This window comes from Seriola lalandi, unplaced genomic scaffold, assembly GCF_002814215.2.
Source record: "Seriola lalandi dorsalis isolate HSWRI2012SDOR001 ecotype SW California unplaced genomic scaffold, Sedor1 jcf7180002054188, whole genome shotgun sequence".
Taxonomy (NCBI): Eukaryota; Metazoa; Chordata; class Actinopteri; order Carangiformes; family Carangidae; genus Seriola; species Seriola lalandi.
Genome location: NW_019524741.1, coordinates 1,033,299 through 1,055,208, shown reverse-complemented (window position 1 = coordinate 1,055,208; position 21,910 = coordinate 1,033,299). Strand labels below are relative to the sequence as shown.

General features: G+C 43.1%; 1 protein-coding gene across 1 annotated transcript in view; it reads right to left on the bottom strand.

Annotated features, from left to right (window-relative positions):
* Positions 1 to 18,105, bottom strand: part of pclob (piccolo presynaptic cytomatrix protein b) — a 56,701-nt gene extending 38,596 nt beyond the window's left edge. Inside the window, exons 1-10 of the mRNA XM_023403986.2 lie at positions 16,980 to 18,105; positions 15,697 to 16,551; positions 13,098 to 13,937; positions 12,071 to 12,973; positions 10,905 to 11,894; positions 9,747 to 10,643; positions 8,605 to 9,444; positions 7,185 to 8,429; positions 5,805 to 6,851; positions 3,649 to 4,674 (exon numbers count right to left, since the gene is read on the bottom strand). Coding sequence (XP_023259754.1) covers positions 3,649 to 4,674; positions 5,805 to 6,851; positions 7,185 to 8,429; positions 8,605 to 9,444; positions 9,747 to 10,643; positions 10,905 to 11,894; positions 12,071 to 12,973; positions 13,098 to 13,937; positions 15,697 to 16,551; positions 16,980 to 17,993 — 9,657 coding nt within the window. The 5' untranslated portion in view covers positions 17,994 to 18,105. The remainder of the gene's footprint in view (positions 1 to 3,648; positions 4,675 to 5,804; positions 6,852 to 7,184; positions 8,430 to 8,604; positions 9,445 to 9,746; positions 10,644 to 10,904; positions 11,895 to 12,070; positions 12,974 to 13,097; positions 13,938 to 15,696; positions 16,552 to 16,979) is intronic.
* Positions 18,106 to 21,910: the final 3,805 nt, after the last annotated feature.

Below are 21,910 nucleotides of genomic sequence, written 5' to 3'. Positions count from 1 at the left end.
TAGGGGAGGTCTTATTCCTTTTCCTCTGACAGAAAACCACAGCATGTATTAAATGGCAACATAGATCCCTTTCTTGTGTTCAGTGAACTCAATGTAGCTTGAGGGATAAGTGTCACAGCCTTTAAAATGTCATGACACATCAAGCATACTCTATCCTGTCAAAAGCAAATAGAGCAATATAATAATCTTTACTGAGAGCAGTGGCAATAAATGGCAATGACTTCTTTGTTCATTTATGTTTGACTATTTCAAGTTTTAATGCAGCGTAAAGACCAAAGCATCCTTAACTTCTGCACTGCTAACCTCGTTGAAACTTTTAAAGGAGGCTGTGAAAAGAGTAGTACAGAGCAAGGATGCAGCAGGTAGGTTGTGCTTGGTCTCTCCTCAGTGACTATTTTTACACTGTCACTAAGTGCACTAAGGGGGTGTCAACAATCTGTGGCTGCCGGCCTACAGAAGAAAACTTCTTACACAAAGACCTGATGTGTGTAAAGAATATCAAAACCTTAGATTAAAAAAACTTAAAAAGTGTTGCACTGCAGGTCTAAAGGAGCTATTGCTGCATAGCCAACATTAGCGTTAACAGCTGTTTTCTTACCAGTCTAAAGGAAATGTTGCTTGTTCAGCATCAATTTTCATTCCTTTACTTCCTAAGAGCTGTCTCCAGCGCTGGTCACTGTTGATTTTTTTTTTGCTTCTATTTCTATGACTTCTTTTCTTCTACTGAAATTAGCATGCTAACAAGCTAGTCCCGGTCTGGCCACACCGTCTCATGTCACTTTCTGAAAAGCAAATTGCAGTAGCATCCATTCTGCTCTGAAAAGGTAATACTGCTCTGACCAAATGCTAAACCTCTTGTCTTATAAATGCAACAATGACTGAAACTCTTGCTAAGACTGCTAGTAAACAGCTGTTAATGCTAATGCTGGTGAATTCCTGCTGCCTGTGTGTCAGAGATAATGCATCTCATCATAAATCAGTCTCTCATGGAAGCTCTACAATGTGTTTGTCAGTTGTTTTTCTACCTTTCATTGGTAGGTACAATTCCAGTGGAGGTTATAATAATAAACTAATATTTTAAGAAAACATATAATGAAATTTAAATATAAGCCAACTGCTTTGCATCAGAAACACTAAAGAAAACATTTCCATTAAAAAAAAATCATTTATACTTTTTCAGCTGTCACACACAAAGAACACGTGTGTCCTACTTATCAGACAACAGTCAGTCCCAGGCTTTTGATGGCATCAGCTGAAGCAGAACAGGCAAAAGGAAAAATGGATAGACTTGCTGCTAGCACTCACTTTACCTAAAGTGGCCTCCCCTTCTTTTAAACCTTACAAGTGCTTTTCATATTTTAAAAGGAGGCATTTCTGGCCTTCAACTAAAAAGCCACACACATTCAAGGCAGGCACAGCCCCTTTGGGTAAAGCATGTTATAGGACAACAATAAGTATGGAGACTCATCCTATCCCGTTGTGTTAAGGCCAAGCTATTTCTGTTTTCCTCAGCTATTATGAGGAATGAATTGTACACACAGCAGCAGTCATCCATACTTGTCCCTTCCCCCCTTCAAGTGTCTCTTGGAAACCAGACTGAAGGCAGAAATAAAGAAATAAGATTCTCATGCAAACAACTGTCAGCCACAAATACTTTGTCTTTCCTAAAAAGACTTTACTATTACCACCAATTGAATAAAGGCTCACATCATTTTGATAAATGCATCTGTTACGTATTCTTATGATTTAATGGAACCAAATGTTTTTCCTGTTTAATAGGCTCTCACATTATAAAAGCACTACCATCGAAAATGACCTTATTCAAAAACCTCCAGTAAAATGATTTACACTGTGGTCTGACATGGTACATTTTTGAATTATATCCACATTTTAAACACTTCCAGTACATTGTTGTATCATTTGAACTTCTTTAAACTAACAACTGAAATAACTATGAGAGCAGAATAAAAGCTTTAAATAGTTTCACCAAATCTTTTTAGACAGGTCTGGCAAAACAAAACAAATTATTTCAGGTATTAACTGTTGATACTGTTGCCATAGAACTAACCCCACATGGAAATGTGAGCTGTTCAGCCGAAAAAGGGGGGTGTAGGGAGGGAAGTAATAACGCACCTAACATATAGGATCTTAAAAAGGCAAGGTTTCACAGCCTTGTATTCAACAATGACCTGCATGTGTGGGTACGTCACAAAGCAAGTACACGTGTATTATGACCACCCACATAAAATGAAGGGGAAATTGTTGAATTACGTGGAGCCACTGATCTGTGAGATAGCAGATGGCCTGAAGGAAATGTCTGCTGCTTTAATGTTCTGCACCGTGTTGTGTTGGACTTAATCCATTTCACCTCTGCTTATTGGCATATCACAGGGCTTTGCCATCTCAGATCGCTCACAGGGACTGGAGATTCCCTGGTCCCTGGTCTGCCGTGGCAGCAGATCCCATCCCACTAATACTGTTGCACAACCCTCAATCACTTTAATACATTTTCAGTGCTGCTGGTCTGCCAGAGCACTCTTCTCATGAGCTGTTATGTAATAACTCGGGCCACTTGAGTGGAGAGAGCCACGCCACCATATAGCCAGCATTTTAGTATATTTTGAATTTTATTCGAGATCTCTCAAAGTAAGTCAATAATAGATGATGTTAATTAAATGCACACAAAGTACTGTTCAAAGTCACAGTCTGAAAATCAATTCAAGCACACTCTCCTTAGGTTTTTCTGATGTGGCACCTTCATCTATTATTCCATCACACTTGTAATTCATATTCTTTGTCAAGAAAATCAAGTCAGCAACGGAGCAAGATTTTGCCTATTGTGAGCTGTATTTTCAATAGGAACAAAAGGATGTTTGACAGCCAGTCCCTCAGTTTCCCACCCTTTACACTGCAGAAGAATATTCCACAGAGTCAAAAGACAAGCAAGAAAGACAAAAAAGTCCTCAAACTCAATTGTGTAGCTCGCACACTCCAACCCGAAAGATGGTGTGCTTGACTGCACAAGAATCAACAATAAACAGTAAGAACAATAACAAGTATACTGTTGTAACCTGATAATAAAATAAATATTGCTCTTGAACTATTAAATAAGCGTTCATAAACTGTAATGCTACAAATGTCAATCATATGCTCAAATGCCCATGTGGCATTGCTTATGGACGGGCAAGCAAAGGTCTTGCATTACGTATTACAGGACATATTGCAGTTGATTATGATATAAAGAGCTTTGATAGGCTTTACTTTTGACATGACAGAAAACCATGTATCAGCCACACATTTTGATTTACTGACACTGAACATGTTCAAATTTGTCCAGGTGAATATGAAATTTGTAGAAAGAGTAAACGCCAGTGAGGAGCTTTGTAGACATTAGACACTATTAAACCAATAATTATTAAGGATGATTTTTCATTCTTTTAAATATTCACCAGTTCATTGATCTAAACCTTCAATCTCCAATACTTTATCTTCAAATAACTGCTACTGTATGCCCTCTGTCATGTGTATTTGATAACATTGTTAATATGTTTGCTAAATGTGATGAATTATACAAAGTAAATGATGTGGAAACATGCACATAACATAAAGCATGTGAAAATTACACTTGTAAGTATTTATAGCACTTACCTCTCCTGTATGAGGCATGGGGTTAAATCCACAAAGATTGCACACAGTGTTCTTGCATTCTGTGCAGGTGTTGTAGTTGGGAGGATCTTTGGAGCCCATGTTGAGTTCAACTTTACAGAGTGGACAGGTGGACAGATCTGCTTTAGGAGCAGCTTGGGTCACTTCTGTGGACTTTGAAGGCTCAGGTAGAGCTTTCTCTACTTTGGCCTGTGCTGATGCAGCAGGCTTGGCCTGTTGAGGTGGCTCTGATTTCTGTGCAGGAGGTGGTTTGGTCTCCTTTGCTGGGGGCAGCTTGGGAGATACTGGAGGTGTAGTTGTAGGAGAGACATGGGCTGTAGTGGACATCTTACGTGGAGTTGGTGGTGTAGGTTTAGGTTCATCCTGGACAGCTGAGGTTATCAAAGTCGATGCAGAGCTTAAGAAAGAAGACCCAAAACCAAACATCTTTCCTGTCACTGACTCTGCAGGCTTTGCTGCAGCAGGCTGTGTTTTAGGACCACCAAAGCCAAAGAAGCCACCTGACTCCTGTTTACCAGGCTGAGCTGGTGGTGGTGCAGATTTGGCTGGAGCAGTTGGAGATTTTGGGGGCTGTAATGGTGGTTTCACAGCTTCTTGTTTTGCTGGACTGGCCTTCACTTCTGGCTTTGTAATTTGAGAAAGCTTCCCTTGTAGAGGTTTTCCAACAGGCTGCTGCTGACCGGCTACACCTTGGGCCTGTCCTTTTTCAGTACCTGAAATGACCTGTGTCTTTTGCATAGAACATTTTCGTGATGTGTCTGTTGCTTGGACTGCAGTTGGCTGTGGGGCCTCAACTTTAGGGGTTTCTTTTTTGGGTGGAGTTGGTTCAGTGACCTCTTTTTTGACTGCTGTAAGTTCTGTAGATTTCTCCTTAGGGGCTAATATTGGCATATCCTTCTGTTCAACCTTGCTTGGGGAAGGCTGTGGTTTAACTACAGGAGGTCCTGTGGGCTCAGATGCTCCTAGAGCTCTCTGCATCTGGCAGTTCAGACAAAGCCACTCCTTTACCTGAAAAGAGGGACAATGAAAATTATAAAAGAACATCACTGTGCTTTCATCGACAAACCAAGGAGCTAGTGATGCGCGGATCGACTCTAATATAGCCCAAATCCACGTGTATGTATAAATAATCCACCCACCCCCCACCCAAATTAATTATTTTCCCTGATTTAGCCACTTGTATCCGATCACACATTACGATTATTTCTCAGAGGGATATTATGCATGATGATGATATAGTAACATTACACTGGAGTATGCTGGTAACAGGTATTTCCACAATAGCCTGAACAAAGGCTGACAATTTTAATCTATTCAAGCTAAAATTCTGAATGTCACTGTTACTTCCCAAACACAAACCATTTAAAAGTTCACATTTAAGTTTGGCTGCTGCCCAAAATAAATAATAAATCATAACCAGTTCAGCAGGTCAAACACAGAGTCTAATTCTATAAATCAAGCTTAAAATATGTTCACGTTAGAAAATGTAATTCATATTTTCCTCATTCACTATATATTATTTCACCCATCCGCTGTTAATCAGAATTTAAATTTTTATAACCCGGCCCGCCCGATCCAGGGATTAACCACAGTGCCTGCGGATATAACTGCCATCCGTACATCACTACAACGGGCAAATATTTTACAGGATATATTTAGAGCTATTTCATCACTGAGCTTATCCTCACATCACATGTATTTATTCATGGATCACTGGTTTATGTAAACTCTAATCATGCCTACTGTAAAGATACAATCTTGTAATTTTTGTTAATGTGGGTCTGGGGTCTTTATAGTTACAAATAGTTATATAGTATAGATGGACAGAATAAACTTGTTGAATAAACCATGACTACAGTAAAACCATTGTATGTCAAGGAGTTATTTTTCAGTGGCAAAGACTTTATGTGGTATCAAATTAAAACTCATTGTTTTAACAGTTAAAATGCACTCAAAATTATCAACATCAATTTTAGTGTTACACGTATTGATCATTAAGCAATAAAAATGTCATATTGGCCCATAAACAATGATGGACAAATATGTAAAATTCAACAAATGAATGCTTACTTTAGTTCCCTTTTATAACAACAGTAAGTCAAATGAAAGCAAAGGCAGTTGTGGGGATGCTGATTTACCTCTGCGACATTTGGCATTGGATTAAATCCACATTGGTTGCACACTGTCATCTTGCATTCTGTACAGGTATTGTAGTTGGGAGAATCTTTGGACCCCATGTTGAGTTCAACCTTGCAGAGTGGACAGGTGGATTGATCTGCTTTTGGAGCACCTTGGGTGTCTGCTGGTGCCTTGGGGATAACTGATGGAACTTTATCCACTTTGACCTGTACTGTTGTAGGAGTCTTGTCCTGCTGTGGTTTCTCTGGTTTCTTCTCCTCGGTTTTCTGGATAGCAGGTGGCTTAGTGTCCTTTGCAGGTACCGTTTTAGGAGAGGCTGGCGGTGTAGTTTTAGGAGAGACATGGGCTGTAGTGGACATCTTACGTGGAGTTGGTGGTGTAGGTTTCGGTTCATCCTGGACAGCTGAGGTTATCAAAGTGGATGCAGAGCTTAAGAAAGATGACCCAAAACCAAACATCTTTCCTGTCACTGACTCAGCAGGCTTTGCTGCAGCAGGCTTTGTTTTAGGACTACCAAACCCAAAGAAGCCCCCTGACTCCTGTTTTGCAGGCTGAGCTGGCGGTGGTGCAGATGTGGCTGGAGAGGTCCCAGCTTTTGGAGGCTGTTGTGGGGATGGCTTTCCCGCTTCTGACTTAGCAGTAGAAACCACAGCTTTTGCAGGCTGCTGTTGGGTTTTATCAGGTTGTCCTTTGGGTGTCTCGCCAGAAGGCTTTTGTGAAGCTGGTGAAACATCAGTCTTTGTGGCAGTGGATGTAACAGTCTTGTCAGGCAATGAAGCAGCTGTAGGGATAATTTTCTTTGTTGGGGCATCAGGGGCTGGGGATTCAATCTCTTTGGTTGAGGCAACATTTACAAGCTCATTTTTGGGTGTGGCTGGTTTAGGGATGTCTTCCTGAGAAGCTGACATTGGGGGTTCTTTCTTCTGTGTGGTGGCAGGGACATCTTTGTTTGGGGAAACTTGGGGTTTTATCATGGGAAGGCCTGGAGGTTCAGAAGCACCAAGTGCTCTCTGCATCTGGCAGTTGAGACAAAGCCATTCCTTCACCTGAAAAACAAACACAAAATACAAGAGACATTATTTGCATTTGTTAATAACACATTCACAAAACAATATTTTGATCTATTGGTTCAAACACATGTTTAAATGGAAGTGACAACAGATATTGGAAAAAAAAACAACATACCATTAATTAAAAGAAAGAATATCAATGTATAATTAAATAATGGTACAATCCTTTCTATATCAAAATCCAGCCAAAAATAAAACCTGTTATTTAATAGCAAATGTAAGAAATTAAAACATAAATGCATTATTACCAAAAAAGCTAAATGCTACAATCAATCCTATAGGAAGTTAAATATTTAGTAATTTACCTACCTCTGTTACATTTTGCATAGGACTAAATCCACATTTGTTGCAGACATTGGTTCTACATTCAGTGCAGGTGTTGTAGTTGGGTGGATCCTTGGAGCCCAGGTTAAGTTCTGCCTTGCAGAGTGGACAAGACTGGCCCACTTTAGCAGAAGCTTGGGAGGCGTCAGGTTTTGGAGGCTCTGATGGTCCTTTGTCCACTTTGGTCTGTTCTGATGGTGGAGCCTTGGCCTGCTCATGTTCTAGTGCCTTTTCTAGACGTAGTGTCTGGGCAGAAGGAGGTTTGGTTTCCTTTGCTGGAGTCATCCTCGGAGAAACTGGGGGGCTGGATTTTGGAGATGCTGACATCTTGACAGAGACTTGCGCTGGGGCAGACATTTTTCGGGAACTTGGTGGTGTTGTGCGGGACTCCTCCTTAACGGCAGATGTTATCAAGGTGGATGCCGAGCTGAAAAGGGATGAACCAAATCCCATCATCTTCCCAGTCACAGCCTCAGTAGTTTGCGAGGCAGCACGCTGAGATTTAGGACTACCAAAACTGAAGAACCGTCCTGATTCTTGAGGTGCTGGCTGTGCTGCTGGAGGAGCAGATTTGGCAGGAGATGTTTCAACAGGGTTTGATTCTTTGTTCAGGGTTTTTTGGGGCTTTACTTCATCGGTGGATTTGACTAGTTGATCAGCTGATTTCTGAACTATTTCAGCTTTCTCCTCTTTCTTTTCTGATACTTCTTTAATTATAGGGGAACTTGGTAGAATGATATCCTTCTTCTTCTTCTCGATGGAAGTTATATCTGAGCTGACAGCGGGGGCTTCAGCAGGCAGTTGTTTTTTGACGTCTGAGACTACAGCTGTTGTCCCTTTCATGGGAGGTGCAGTGGAGGTTGGAACCTCCATGGTAGGTGGTGAACAAGTTTTCTCCTCTTTTCTTGGAGCTGGAACAGCACCTGGTGTCTCTTTTGCAAGTGGTGAGGCAGTGGTTAACGTTGGGGTGATATCTGTTTGAGATGGGGTTTTATTCTCTTCTTTCTTTTGTGGGGCACCTGGTGTTGGAGTGTCCTTTTGTTTCTTGTCTGGCACTTCTGCTTTTTGTGTGGAAATAGTCTTTTGATTGTCAGTGGCCTCTTTTTGGGCAGCAGCAGGTGTGGATACTTTGCTAGGTGATGCCTGGGGTTTCATCATTGGAGGCTCTACTGATTCGGCTGCTGCGAGAGCTCTTTGCGTCTGGCAAGTCAGACACAACCACTCCTTCATCTGTGGGGAAACCATATTATTATGAGTAAGTGTGTCTGTAAAACATTTAAGTTTGTATGGTAAAATTAAAGAATAGCACACTACAACAAAAGGCAGAATGTATTTCTATATTTGATTTGAAGTAAATGCCATAGAAAAATGTAGATGTGTGTAAATGTGAGTGGATCTCACTTACTTCTGACTCATTTGGCAACGGGTTAAATCCACACACGTTGCAGACAGTGTTCTTGCATTCAGTACAGGTATTGTAGTTTGGAAGGTCCTTGTTGAGTTCAACCTTACAGAGTGGACAGGTAGACTGGCCTGGTTTGACAGCTGCTTGGGAAGCTGCTACAGCCTTTGGAGGCTCTGATGGGGCTTTTTCAACTTTGGCCTGTACCATTGGGGGTGTCTTGGTCTGCTGAGGTTGTTCTGGCTTCTTCTGATCGTCTTTCTTCTGGGCAGCAGGGGATTTGATGTCTTTTGCTGGGGACATCTTGGGAGAAACTGGTGGAGTGGTCTTGGGCTGGTCCTGAACAGCTGAGGTTATCAAAGTGGATGCAGAACTGAAGATGGAAGAACCAAAGCCAAACATCTTCCCACTCACTGACTCTGCAGGTTTTGGCGTTGGCGTTTTAGGACCACCAAAGCCAAAGAAGCCTCCTGACTCCTGTTGTGTTGCTGCAGTGGCATTACTCTGCTTACGCCCAGCTTGCCTTGTGTGGTCTGGTGATTTGTTAAGATCGGGTGTTTTCTGGGACTGCTGTGGCAATGTCTGAGAAGGACTTGGGCTGGCCTGTTTCTGGCCCTCTATCCTGTTAGCACCCTCAGCTGTCACTGGCTGTACTATTACAGACGGTTTCCTCTGAGGTGAACGAGGTTCTGTTGACTCTTTCTTTTCTCGTTCAGCTGGGCTGATGTTGTCTTTCTTTTCAGGTTTCGCGAGTGTCTGAGAGATGACAGAAGCAGTTCCCGTGGGCTGTGTTACTCCTAGAGCCCGCTGCATCTGGCAGGTTAGACACAACCACTCCTTCACCTTAACAAACAAAACAAAAAAAGGTTCCATTATATACTGTTTGGTAATCTGTGTATAGTTATGATTACCCAATGTTTATATCAGCAGCTGTTACACACTAAAGCTAGTAACACGGAGTAAATTGGGATTTCAATGTTTGATATACCAAGAAAACAATGACCAAAGGCTTGCCTAATTTGAACACAATAAAAAACCAGTGAGAGACACTTTTAAAAAGAGAGGAAATGTGGTATAACTCTTTACAGCCAGTCAGCAGTAAAATGAAACAGTAAAAAAAAAATATTTGTTATCTTTAGTCTTACCGCTGTTTCATTTGGCATGGGGTTAAACCCACACTGGTTGCAGACAGTGTTCTTGCATTCAGTACAGGTATTGTAGTTTGGAAGATCCTTGGACCCGACGTTGAGTTCAACCTTACAGAGTGGACAGGTAGACTGGCCTGGTTTGACAGCGGATTGGGAAGCTGCTGCAGCCTTTGGAGGCTCTGATGGGGCTTTGTCCACTGTGGCCTGTACCGTTGGGGGTGTCTTGGTCTGCTGGGGTTGTTCTGGTTTCTTCTGGTCGTCTTTCTTCTGGGCAGCAGGGGATTTGAGCTCTTTTGCAGGAGACATCTTAGGAGAAACTGGTGGAGTGGTCTTAGGCTGGTCCTGAACAGCTGAAGTTATCAAAGTGGATGCAGAACTGAAGATGGAAGAACCAAAGCCAAACATCTTCCCACTCACTGACTCTGCAGGCTTTGCAGCATCAGGTTGAGATTTAGGACCACCAAAGCCAAAGAAGCCTCCTGACTCCTGCTGTGTTGCTGCAGTGGCATTACTCTGCTTACGTCCAGCTTGGCTTGCCTGATTTGGATGCTTCTCTGGACCCATCTTCTGTTTTTCCTGTGGTGTTTTAGGATCAGGTGCTGGGCTGGCTTGTTTCGATGGTGCAGTCGCAGCTACAGGTTTGTCTGACTGCACGGATGGTGTGGACTGTTTTCTATGTGGTGAGCCTGGTTCTGAGGTCTCCTTCTTTTGTACAGCAGGGCCTCGATTGTCGTTCTTTTGAGGTGTAGTTTTGGAGGAATCTTTCAGCTGGGCTGCAGCAGGTAAAGGAACTTTACCAGGTGATGCTTGGGATTTCATTGGGGGAGGTTCTGAAGGCTCGGATGCGCCAACTGCTCTTTTCATCTGACAGTTAAGACATAGCCACTCTTTTACCTAGAATACAGTAGACACTTGGTTATATGTTGCCTTAGAATTGGGAATTACTACACACAACAAAAGAAGTATTTAGAAGAACAAATTCCTTGAAAACTGCACTACACATCAATGACATCATTGTTAAAAGGTCACAGATCATAGATTAATGAACAAATACAATTTTAAATGTGCCAACAGTAAATATTGTCTAAATGTGTGCACTATAAAAAGAAATAACTTCTTTCGTCCCAGAGGATGCTAATGCTTTCCTTCACTTACCTCTCCTATAGGCATGGGGGTAAATCCACATTGGTTACAGACAGTGGTCTTGCACTCAGTGCAGTTGTTGTAATTGGGAGGGTCCTTGGAGCTGATGTTGAGCTCAACCTTACACAGTGGACAGGTGGCCTGGCCTGCATTAGGAGGTGTTTGGGAAACTGTTGCTTCCTTTGGTGGCTGTGCTGGAGCTTTATCCTCTTTGCTCTGCTGGGATTTCTCTGGTTTCTTCGCCTGCTCCGGCTTCTGAGCAACAGTTTTGGGCTCTCTTGCTGGTGACATTTTGGGAGAAACTGTGGGTGTGCTTTTTGGAGAAATCTTGGGAACAGCAGATAACTTGGGAGAGACTTGTGCTGGTGCAGACATCTTACGTGAGCCTGGAGGTGTAGTATGTGACTCTTCCTGAACAGCGGATGATATCAAAGTGGATGCTGAGCTGAAAATGGAGGAACCAAAGCCAAACATCTTCCCAGTCATGGACTCTGTTGTTTTTGAAGTATCAGGTGCTGGTTTAGAAGCACTCAAGCCAAATAGGCTTCCTGACTTCTGCTGTGTGTCTGGGGTCACTTTACTCTGTTTTAGTGCAGGCTGACTTGCCAGGTCAGTTGGTTTCTGAGAACCTGATGCCCCTGGGATATCCAGAGGAGTTTTCTGACCAGGAGTTGGACTAGCCTGTTTGCCACTTTCTGGTCCTTTAGCTGCCATTGCTGCATGTGTTACTGCTGTGGTCTGTGTCTTCTGAGGAGAACCTGGTGTGAGACTCCCCTTCTTTTGAACTGTATCAGGCAATGGAGTCTCCTTCTTTAGAGGTGCATCAGACTTAGATAATTCTGTCTTAACAGTTTCCCCTTGATTTGGAGCTGTGGTTTTTTGATTTGCAGCAGATGGAGAGATTTTGTTTGCTGCGCTGTGAGGTTTCATAGGATGTCCAGTGAGTTCTGACGAACTAAGAGCCCTCTGCATCTGACAATTCAGGCATAACCATTCTTTTACCTGCAATGAGAAAAATATGTCAAATTAAAATATGAAACATTTACAACATTTACAGCTTTATAGAGTTCATGGTGTACTCCTGCTCAATTATGGTTTGTCATATTTTACTTTTATAATTCATTGTTTTGTATTTTACTATAATTTTAAAGTAATTGGGTAATATTTGCTATTATTACCTCTGAAACATTTGGCATTGGATTAAATCCACATTGGTTACAGACAGTGTTCTTGCATTCAGTGCAGTTGTTGTAGTTGGGAGGTTCCTTAGAGCCAAAATTGATTTCCACCTTACAGAGTGGACAGGTTGATTGCCCTGCCTTGGGAACAGCTGGGGAAGCAGCTACATCCTTTGGAGGCCCTGATGTAGCTTTTTCTACTTTGGTTTGTAGCAGTGGAGAAGCTTTGGGCTGTTGGACTTGCTCTGGCTTCTTCTCCTGCTCTTGTTTCTGAGCAACAGGTGATTTGGTTTCCTTTGCAGTGGGCATCTTGGGAGAAACTTGTGGTTTGGGTTCATCTTGGACGGCTGAGTTTATTAGAGTTGATGCAGAACTGAAGATGGAAGAACCAAAGCCAAACATCTTCCCACTCACTGACTCTGCAGGCTTTGCAGCATCAGGTTGAGATTTAGGACCACCAAAGCCAAAGAAGCCTCCTGATTCCTGCTGTGTTGCTGCAGTGGCATTGCTCTGCTTACGTCCAACTTGACTTGTCTGTTCTGGAGGTTTCTGAGGACCTGTCTTCCGCCCCTCCTGTGGAGTTTTCTGACCAGGAGATGGGTTAACCTGTTTCTGACTCTCTGGTCCTTTCAAGACTTCAGCCTTTGCTGGCTGCTGTGCTGGTGTTGGTGGTTTCCTCTGAGGAGATCCTGGTGCAGAGGTTTCCTTTATTTTAGATTCAGCAGGTGTTGGAATGTCTTTCTTTTGAGGTTTATCTATTGGGGGAGTTTCCTTCTTTAGGGCATTGGCAGGTGCAATGACTTTATTTGGTGAGGCCTGTGGTTTCATCATGGGAGTTCCTGGGGGCTCAGATGCTCCTAGTGCTCTCTGCATCTGGCAGTTGAGACATAACCACTCCTTCACCTATATCAGAGCAAACAATCAATAAGTTAAGGGCAGATTATTACATTATTGATAAAAACGATATAACATAACAATAACAGTTCAAGTAACTTTTCCACAATCTACAATATTCTTATTATCTTACCTCCTTAACGTTTGGCATGGGATTAAATCCACACTGGTTACAGACAGTGTTTTTGCACTCTGTACAGGTGTTATAGTTGGGAGGATCTCTAGAACCCACATTGAGTTCCAGTTTACAGAGAGGACAGGTAGACTGGTCTGCTTTGAAAATGACAGGGGAAGCTGATGCCTGCTTTGGTGGCTCTGATGGAGGTTTGTCTGCTTCCGGCTGAGCTGATGGAAGAACCTTGGCCTGCTGGGGTTGTTCTGGTTTCTTTTCCTCCTCTGGTTTCTTGGTAGCGGGGGGTTTTGAATCTTTTGCAGTAGGCAGTTTGGGAGACACCGGTGGTGTAGTTTTGGGCTGATCTTGAACAGCTGATGTTACCAACGTGGATGCAGAACTGAAGATGGAGGAACCAAAACCAAACATCTTCCCAGTCACTGACTCTGCAGGCTTCGCAGCATCGCTCTGACTTTTAGAACCACCAAAACCAAAGAAGCTCCCTGAATCTTGTTGTGACACTGTAGTGGCATTTCCCTGCTTTTGTGCAGTTTGGCTTGTCTGGTCTGGTTGTTTCTGAGGACCAGTTTTACGGTTCTCCTGAGGTGTTTTCTGACCATGAGCTGGACTCGACTGTTTTCGACTGTCTGGTACTTTAGCAGCCTCAGCCTTGGCTGGTTGTGCTGCTGGTGTAGACCCTTTCCTCTGAGGAGAGCCTGGTGCAGAAGTTTTTTGTAGTGTTGGCTGTGCAGGAGTTGTTGTCTTTTTTACTGATGCATTGACCAAAGATGTGTCTTTCTGATGTTCAATTGCCCCACTAGCTCGTTTCACCTGACAGTTTAGACAAAGCCACTCCTTTCCCTTAAAAAAAGAACAAATAAACAAATTATACACATACATCCTATTCACAATGAAAGCTCAAAAGAAAAAAAGGAGCAATTGTGTTGAAAAGAAAAACACACCTACAAATATACATGGAAATAGTGCCTCATGCATACAGAAGACAGTGAGCAGACCCTCTAGATAGATACAGCAATTTAGATGAAGGCAGGATCCCGTTGTTCCAAATATTGCGCCTGATGAGGCATATGTAATCTTGATAAGCTGTATGATGTGAGAAGCCATAAGCCAGCTTAGTCCTTGTCTGTTTTTTGGTTATCATCCACTATTTAAAACACTATTTAAGAAAACTGCATACCAGATGTATGTATTTAACTGAATGTGTTTAAAGTTTAATTCAATCAACTAATTCTATAATCACAAAAGTGCGAGTCGAAGCACATGAAAAACTAAACACCCTCCACCTGCTGCATGTTTAACTTACAAATTATAAAGCCGAGTGACAGTAATGACAGTGTTTTGGTGGTTTAGACTATATGACATCCACTTTCACAGAGTGCTTGCAAAATGCACAGAAGGATCTCTCCATCCTGATCTTGGCTCACCACTGCTTTAGCCATTAGTTTAAGCAGTATCACAAGATCAAGTAGCCTCGCACTGTCCTTGGCGAGGTAGCCTACTAACTGTGCATTGAATTACGGAGTCAAGTGTCAAGTCCTTTGTGCTTCAGATAGCCTGAAAGATGCCATGTCCATTTACCCCGAATGTGGTATTCCCTACAAGCTAATCCCCACGGGGTGTGTGTATATGTGTGTACTGTACATGGTGTGTGTTTATGTTTGTTTTTGCATACAGCTTTTAAAGTCAGTCTCTTTGACAAGACACCAGCAACAGTATGGTGGTGAACAGTGTCCACAAATAGCATAATAAATAGTTTTCAAAGCATTGATGAAGAATTTTCTTTAAATTCTACATAACACAAATATTATTAGGCATTTTTAAAACAATTATTATTAAAACAATACTCTCTTAGTCATAGCACTCCTTTAATTTTAATTTTAAATGCTGTGAGAGTAAAGGGAAAGACTTAGCGAGAGAGAGATGTAGCGTGCTGCTTTTATATGTGAGTGAAACCCTTGTCTGCCAAAGGGTCTGAAGCACAGCCTTCTCACTGTTTAGAGACTCAAGGCATTGTGAGTAGGATATGGAATTAAAATGGCTTCACAACATTGCAACTTTAGTCCAATGATTGGACATTATAACAGGTTTGCACAGAAAAAAAAGAAGGACAAATACCACTTCAGTGTGATTGTAGTTTATATTGGCATGGTGTTACTTATCCACTCACACAATTATGTTATTTCTAAATTATGCCTCTGCCACAAGCTGTTCATCTAGATGCATTTTCCCATTTGAGAAGATGTTCTCCAAACAATGAAATGAAAACTATTTAAGCAGCCACTTTGAACATCAAAAGGGAACTTAACATCTTCAAAGAGCTTAAATCACAAGTATCATGGGCATGCTACAGAACTGTATCAAAGCAGTAAACACTTTTGAGATACTGAGGCAATAATGTAACAACCCAGATTGGACCACCTGACAGGTTCTGTAGAGACTAATCTGACTACCCAGGAAACAAAAGCAATCAGCCAAAATTATAAAATTATATAGTGATGTATTTTTACATTTTTTAGTACAAATTTAAAATTTTCCCTCCTCTCTGTCTTCAGCCCTTCTTTCATTCATTAGTTAATTCAATAAATATCACACATCTTACCTCTTTAACATTTGGCAGGGGGTTAAATCCACACTGGTTGCAGACAGTGCTTTTGCATTCAGTGCAGGTGTTGTAGTTGGGAAGATCCTTCAAGCCCATGTTGAGCACAACCTTACAGAGTGGACATGTGGATTGGCGTGCTTTAGGAGCATTATGGGAAACTGCTGCTGCTGCCTTTGGAGTCTCTGATGGAGCTTTGTCCACTTTGGCCTGTCCTGCTGTAGATGCACTTGCCTGCTGGGGTTGCTCTTGTTTCTTGACTTGCTCTGACTTTTGTATAGAAGGTGATTTGGAAATCTTTGCAGACTGCATTTTGGGAGAAACTGGCGGTGTGGTTTTGGGCTCATCTTGAACAGCTGAGGTTATCAGAGTAGATGCAGAACTGAAAATGGAGGAACCAAAACCAAACATCTTCCCAGTCACTGATTCTTGTGGTTTTGCAGCTTCAGTTTTAGAACCACCAAAACCAAATAAACCTCCTGACTCCTGCGGGGGAGCTGGGGTGGCACTGCTTTGCTTGCGTCCAGTTTGGCTAGCCTGATCTGGTTTTTGAGACCCTGATGCTCTCCGGGTCTCAGGTGTCATTTTCTGAACAGATGCCGGGCTGGCCTGTTTTTGACTTTCTGGTCCTTTAGCAGCTTCACTCTTGGCTGGCACTTTGGCCAATGCAGACTGCATTTTCTGAGGTGAACCTGGTGCTGGCATCTCTTTTTTGACAGGTGCAGCAGAAGATGGCGTCTGGTTCTGAGCAGGAGACGCTTTGCTGGGCGTGGGCTTTTTCATGGGGGGCCCCAATGGTTCAGAAGTTCCTTGAGCTCTCTGTATCTGACAGGTAAGACAGAGCCACTCACGACCCTATACAAAAAATAAAGAGATACGCACATTTTGACAATGATGAAATATTAATGTATAAATGTTCAAGAGAAGAATCTATACAGCTCATAAAGAGTTAAATGGCATCAAAAATAACTCTTATATATAACTTTAATTTATTTTATTTTATTTTAACAGCCTGAGAAGGGTGTTGGAAACACTGAATAATTAGAATAACATTATACTGTAGATATGGTGTTTTGCGTAATAGTAAATCTAAATCATACTGTATATGCAGTAAAGCTTCATGTTGAATGAAGTTAAGACTGCTCTGAAGAGCGAAAAAAAAAAATTCAATTGTCAATCAAACAGAACCACAGACATAAAATGCATGCACATTCAATTTGAACAAAGTCATAAGAAAATATAAAAGAAATGATGCAACTGCAAAATGCTGAGCCACTACTTACATCAGAGTCTGGAGGGCTGAAGCCACACAAGCTGCACACCTCTGTCTTACACTGTGTACAGGTCCTATGGTTAGGTGGTTCCTTGGTATGCATATTAAGTTCTGTTGTGTTACACACTGGGCAAAGGGACTTAGCTACTGCTTTTGACTGAGATACGGCTTTGGTTGCTCCTGGTGATGAACACCCTGTCCGGGACAGGCCAGGTGTACCAGGTCCCTTAGGGCCTTGTTGCTGAGGCCCAGGCTTGTCAGAGGACTGCAGCTGGGCTGAAGTCCTGAGACTTTGCTGCTGTTGTCCCACCTTCGATGAGCCCTGTTGTTGCTGCGCAACTTTAGGTGAACCCTGTTGTTGCTGTGCAACTTTTGGTGACCCCTGCTGTTGCTGTCCTACTTGAGGTGACCCTGGCTGTGAGCCAGTTTTTTGTGGCCCAACCTTTGTGGACCCTTGCCCCCCAGTCTTTGAAGGTTCTTGCTGCTGTGCACCAGTCTTAGCAGGCCCTTGTTGTTGCATCCCTGTCTTCGGAGGAACCTGTTGTCGAGTTGATGCCTTTGGAGTTTCTACTTGTGCTCCACTCTTAGACATAATCTGTTGTTGAGCTCCAGGCTTAGGTGAACCTTGCTTCAGTGGACCTTGAGGTTGATTTTTTTGTGGCTCTCCTTTAAGCTGGCCTTCAGGCTGTGTCCCTGCCTTTGGAACAGCTTGTTGCCCACCAGGCTTGTTTGGGGGGCCAGCCTGTCCATTCCCATGTAGCTGGGGTGATCCATGTTTAGGAGGTGGCTGGCTATTTTGCATAGGGGGACCATGGCCTGATTTTTGCGGTCCCTGCTGCTGGTGAGGGCCTTTGGCAGGGCCTGCTCCTGGCTGCTGTTGTCCAGGTGGCTTCACCCCCTGCTGGGGAGGAGCTTTCTGGTTTTTATCCCCCTCCCCATCATCTCCAAATAAACCAAACTTATTCACAGCAGAGGACACAGCATTGAGGGGGTTGGCCCCGCTCAGGAACTTTGAAGAGAACATATTGGGGTCTTCCTCCCCTTCCTCTTCCTCGTCCTCGTCCTCCTCGTCCTCGTCCTCGTCCTCGTCCTCCTCCTCCTCCTCCTCCTCCTCGTAGGAGCTGGACTCTACAGGACTGTCAGAGTCAGAGAAGGAGCTGTCTCCTCTCTGTCCTGGCTCTCCCACAGAGGCCTGAGGGGGGACTGGGGCTGGAGCCGTGGAAAGGGCATCTACAGCCCCAGTGCTGCTGCTACTGCTGCTGCTGCTCCCTGGGCTCTCCTCTGGTTCAGCATCTACATCAGACTTCCTGAATGCATGAGAAACAGAGAGAGAGAGTGAAGTGTGAAGTGACAAGAGAAGGATAATGAAAGAGAGAGAGTGAGAATTTGTGAACAACATGTAACAGTACTCTCTGTGCCAATGTGCCATCTGGTAAACAAAATAAAAAGAGCATACTGAAGTATAATGGGCACAGATAAAAACATAAAATAAAACCATTCATCCACTGATTCACTGTCTAAGGTAAGTTCTTGATCCTCCTTATCCATATTAAGACACAAATGTAATCAACTTAGGAGAGCATCAGTCTGTTATATAATATCATGTGGTTAACTCACATTTAGAAGGTCGCATCTTTATCTAAATCCCAAAACTGCATATATTACGATAGGGGGATTTATATTCTAATACAGTGTAAATGTAAAGAAACTGCGTCTGTGGCACACCACAGTGCCTCATAAATAAAAATGTACTTTCATCCCGGCTGAAACGATTACCATTTGCATAGCAATCGTCGCCTGTATACAGAGAAATCCATTAATGATTCAGCCTCACTCTGATTTACTCCGCTCCGACTGTTGCTTTCAGGACCATGGACAGGGTCAGAGCCGCTCCGTTGATCACAGCGTGTACAAACCGCGGAGATCCCTTACAGCCAAGCACCACAACACGGGCCAATGTGAAACACAGGAGGCTTGATATCGCTCTCAACAGACCCGGCTACTTCAAACCCAATTCGCCTGAACAGTGAAGGTGGACTCACAGGTCCAAATGACTGTTCTCCTCCCACCGTTAAAGAATTCTACAACCTCTGCTTATCACATCCTCCGGGGTTTTCCACGTAGCTCACATCACGCAAATGGCACCGAGTGTCGGGGAGTGAGAAATCTCATGCAGGACATGTTTTACAGCAGCAACGAGGCGAGTAAACACAGGAAATCTAGCGCTCTCTCTGGAGAAACCGCAGGCACATCCGGGTAGGGGAGGGGGACCATCGAATAATGCATAGGAAGTGAATACTGATACTTTGATTTAGCCTATAAAAGCAGCATGAGGGGCAGTGTAGGTCTGTGATGAGCAAATGTCTTTCTATATATATATTTATATATATAGGCTACCAGTTGGATTAACGTTTACTACGCTCAGCCCATCAGCAGCATCCGTACACCCATTGGTGAATGAGTGGATCGGATGGATCCAACAGCGTTTTATCGTAATGAAAAAGCAGCATGCATTACGCCCGACCACTCTAAAGCCATCAACATTAGTCTGCAGAGGGTACGAGGTGGTGACAGCTCCGAGCGCAGGGGTGAGCGGAGATTTAAAAAACACATTATCACCTATTTGTGTGCCCTTGACCAGGAGCCTGTTCAGATTTCGTAGGCTATATAGTCTATGTTGTAGGCTACAATCCTGAATCATTCCAAACCAGACTAAGGAAACCCAGCAAAAGCCCTGTCATCGGCGGCATCTCCCGAAATACCATCTGTTATCCGCTCCGTGTCCCCCCCCTGCTCATCTCCTCCCATCCTGCAGCCAAGCATCCTTCAGCCTCCACGGTCACAATGTCAAACACTGAAGCGCGGTATTCCGGTGAAACCGACGGAAATTGTACCTTCATCAGCGGCAGATCTGTCTCCCCATCCTCGCCCAAAACCTCCTCGGATATCCCCCCTGTCCGTGTCTGTCTGATCGCCGAGGGATGGAGGGCACAGGGCAGCAGATAGAGAGCGATCAGCATCCACTCCGCCTCCCACTCCAGTGCGCAGGCGCCGCATCTGACAGGTGATCACAATATATATCACGCACGGAAATTGAAATTAAAGGGGACAGGGCGATTTACTTCCCCCGAAGTCACGTGTGATGAGCGGCGAAGACCTTAAGATTTACCCACACGCGGGGATGTGTTGCACAATTTATCAGCGACTGTTGACACATTTGAAATGTCACTGTGGTGATCTTGAGTAGGAGGCGATTGGAGAGATAATGTAATTTTAGCTTCAAGTGTGTCGAGCCATGAGAAAGATGTCAGGCACAGTAAAATCCCTTTAAATTCCATTTCCCTTTATGACGTTCACCTATTTCCTCTGTTTTATAATCTACATTGGATATAGTGAGGACTGGTGCAGCATATAGTGTTTCAATGCTTGTAGACATTTCCATGTTGCATGTCCATGTATTCGAATATATTCGTGTGCAGCTGCATGCCAGGTCATCACTCAGAATGAGCTGACCGTGTGTCCCATTTGTCTTAATGAAGCTATTTGTCTATATCTGATGTGATGAAACAAGAAATATTGTCATCAGTACATCGACACCATCATCTGTCTCCATCTCACACATCTTAAACAACATCTGTCTTTCAGCCCTGTCTATGAGCAGCCAGAGTTACACAACTCATTTCAGCAGAAATCAATATGTCTCAGAATTATCATTAAAATAGCCTTTTCATATTTCTTCCTCTTTGTCAGCCCGGCACATCTAATTGTTCCATCCATATAGACCTGCCTCCAGATCTGCTGCCTCATGCAGGATATGCTGAATACAATCCACACAGCTCCTAGTTTTGGACATCACATTATGTGTAAAGAAAAAATACACCTGCATTCACTGTCTACAGGTAATAACATATTATCACATTTTATTTAGCATACACAAATGCTTTTTGGACCAGCCGCCTTTCTTCAGGGTGTACTAATTATTCCACTGTGCAACCTGTCTAGACATTTCTTCTTGGGCCTGAATTAAAGGTTGTTCCTGTTGGTTACATTTTAGTTTCTAGAACGTTGAATGGAGATGTATGTAATAGGAAGTGAACACCCACAGGCCCAAAGCAACGCTATGTGTAACCTGTCTCCTCTTCCTGCACTGGCCTTCTGTCTCCCACAAGAGTTTTTTTCTGCAGAGCAGATTTGATTTGAAGAGACAATCTGGGCAATCTTATCCTGTGTTGCTGTCAGAGTGATAAAAAAATTTGCTGGCGTTTTCGTTTTCTCCTTCCAGCTCAGGCCAGATGATTAGACATACTGAGCCCTCTGTCCAACCATGAACTGACCGTGATCCTTGAGAGGGGTTGATATCTTTATATTAACCCTTTAAGATTTTAAATTCTCTTGAAACAAAATCATTCCATGTAAACAGCACAATTTATACCCCCCACGCATTGAATAAAGCATTTGCTTTCGACACTTCTTTAAACTGGTTTACAGAATATAATCTTTATAAACTTGATTTAAAATCAACAGGAGCAACAAAATGGGAAAAAGTTTTCACCTCAATAGATCCCCCCCTCTGCCATAAAAAAGAGAATTCACTAGCTATGATTATTAATCATCAGAGGAAATCTGACACACACACACACACTCACATGCACATTTACACACGACACACAGTAGATCAACTCCTATTCAGTAGGTGGTAAGCGTGAGTGAGCTGTGTGGGAAGGATGGAGAGCAAGTGGAGTGTGGGCGTGTGGAAGAGTTGCGTCATGCGTGATGTGAGAGCAGAGCGGGAGAATAGCTATGGTCTCGTTTTGGAGAGTGCCAGTTTTGGCTTGCAGACACACATACGCACACATACGCACACACACACACACACACACACAGGAAACATTCATCAGCAGAATCTCCATCTGGGGACATAGGCTGTAGCTTTGCTGTGGG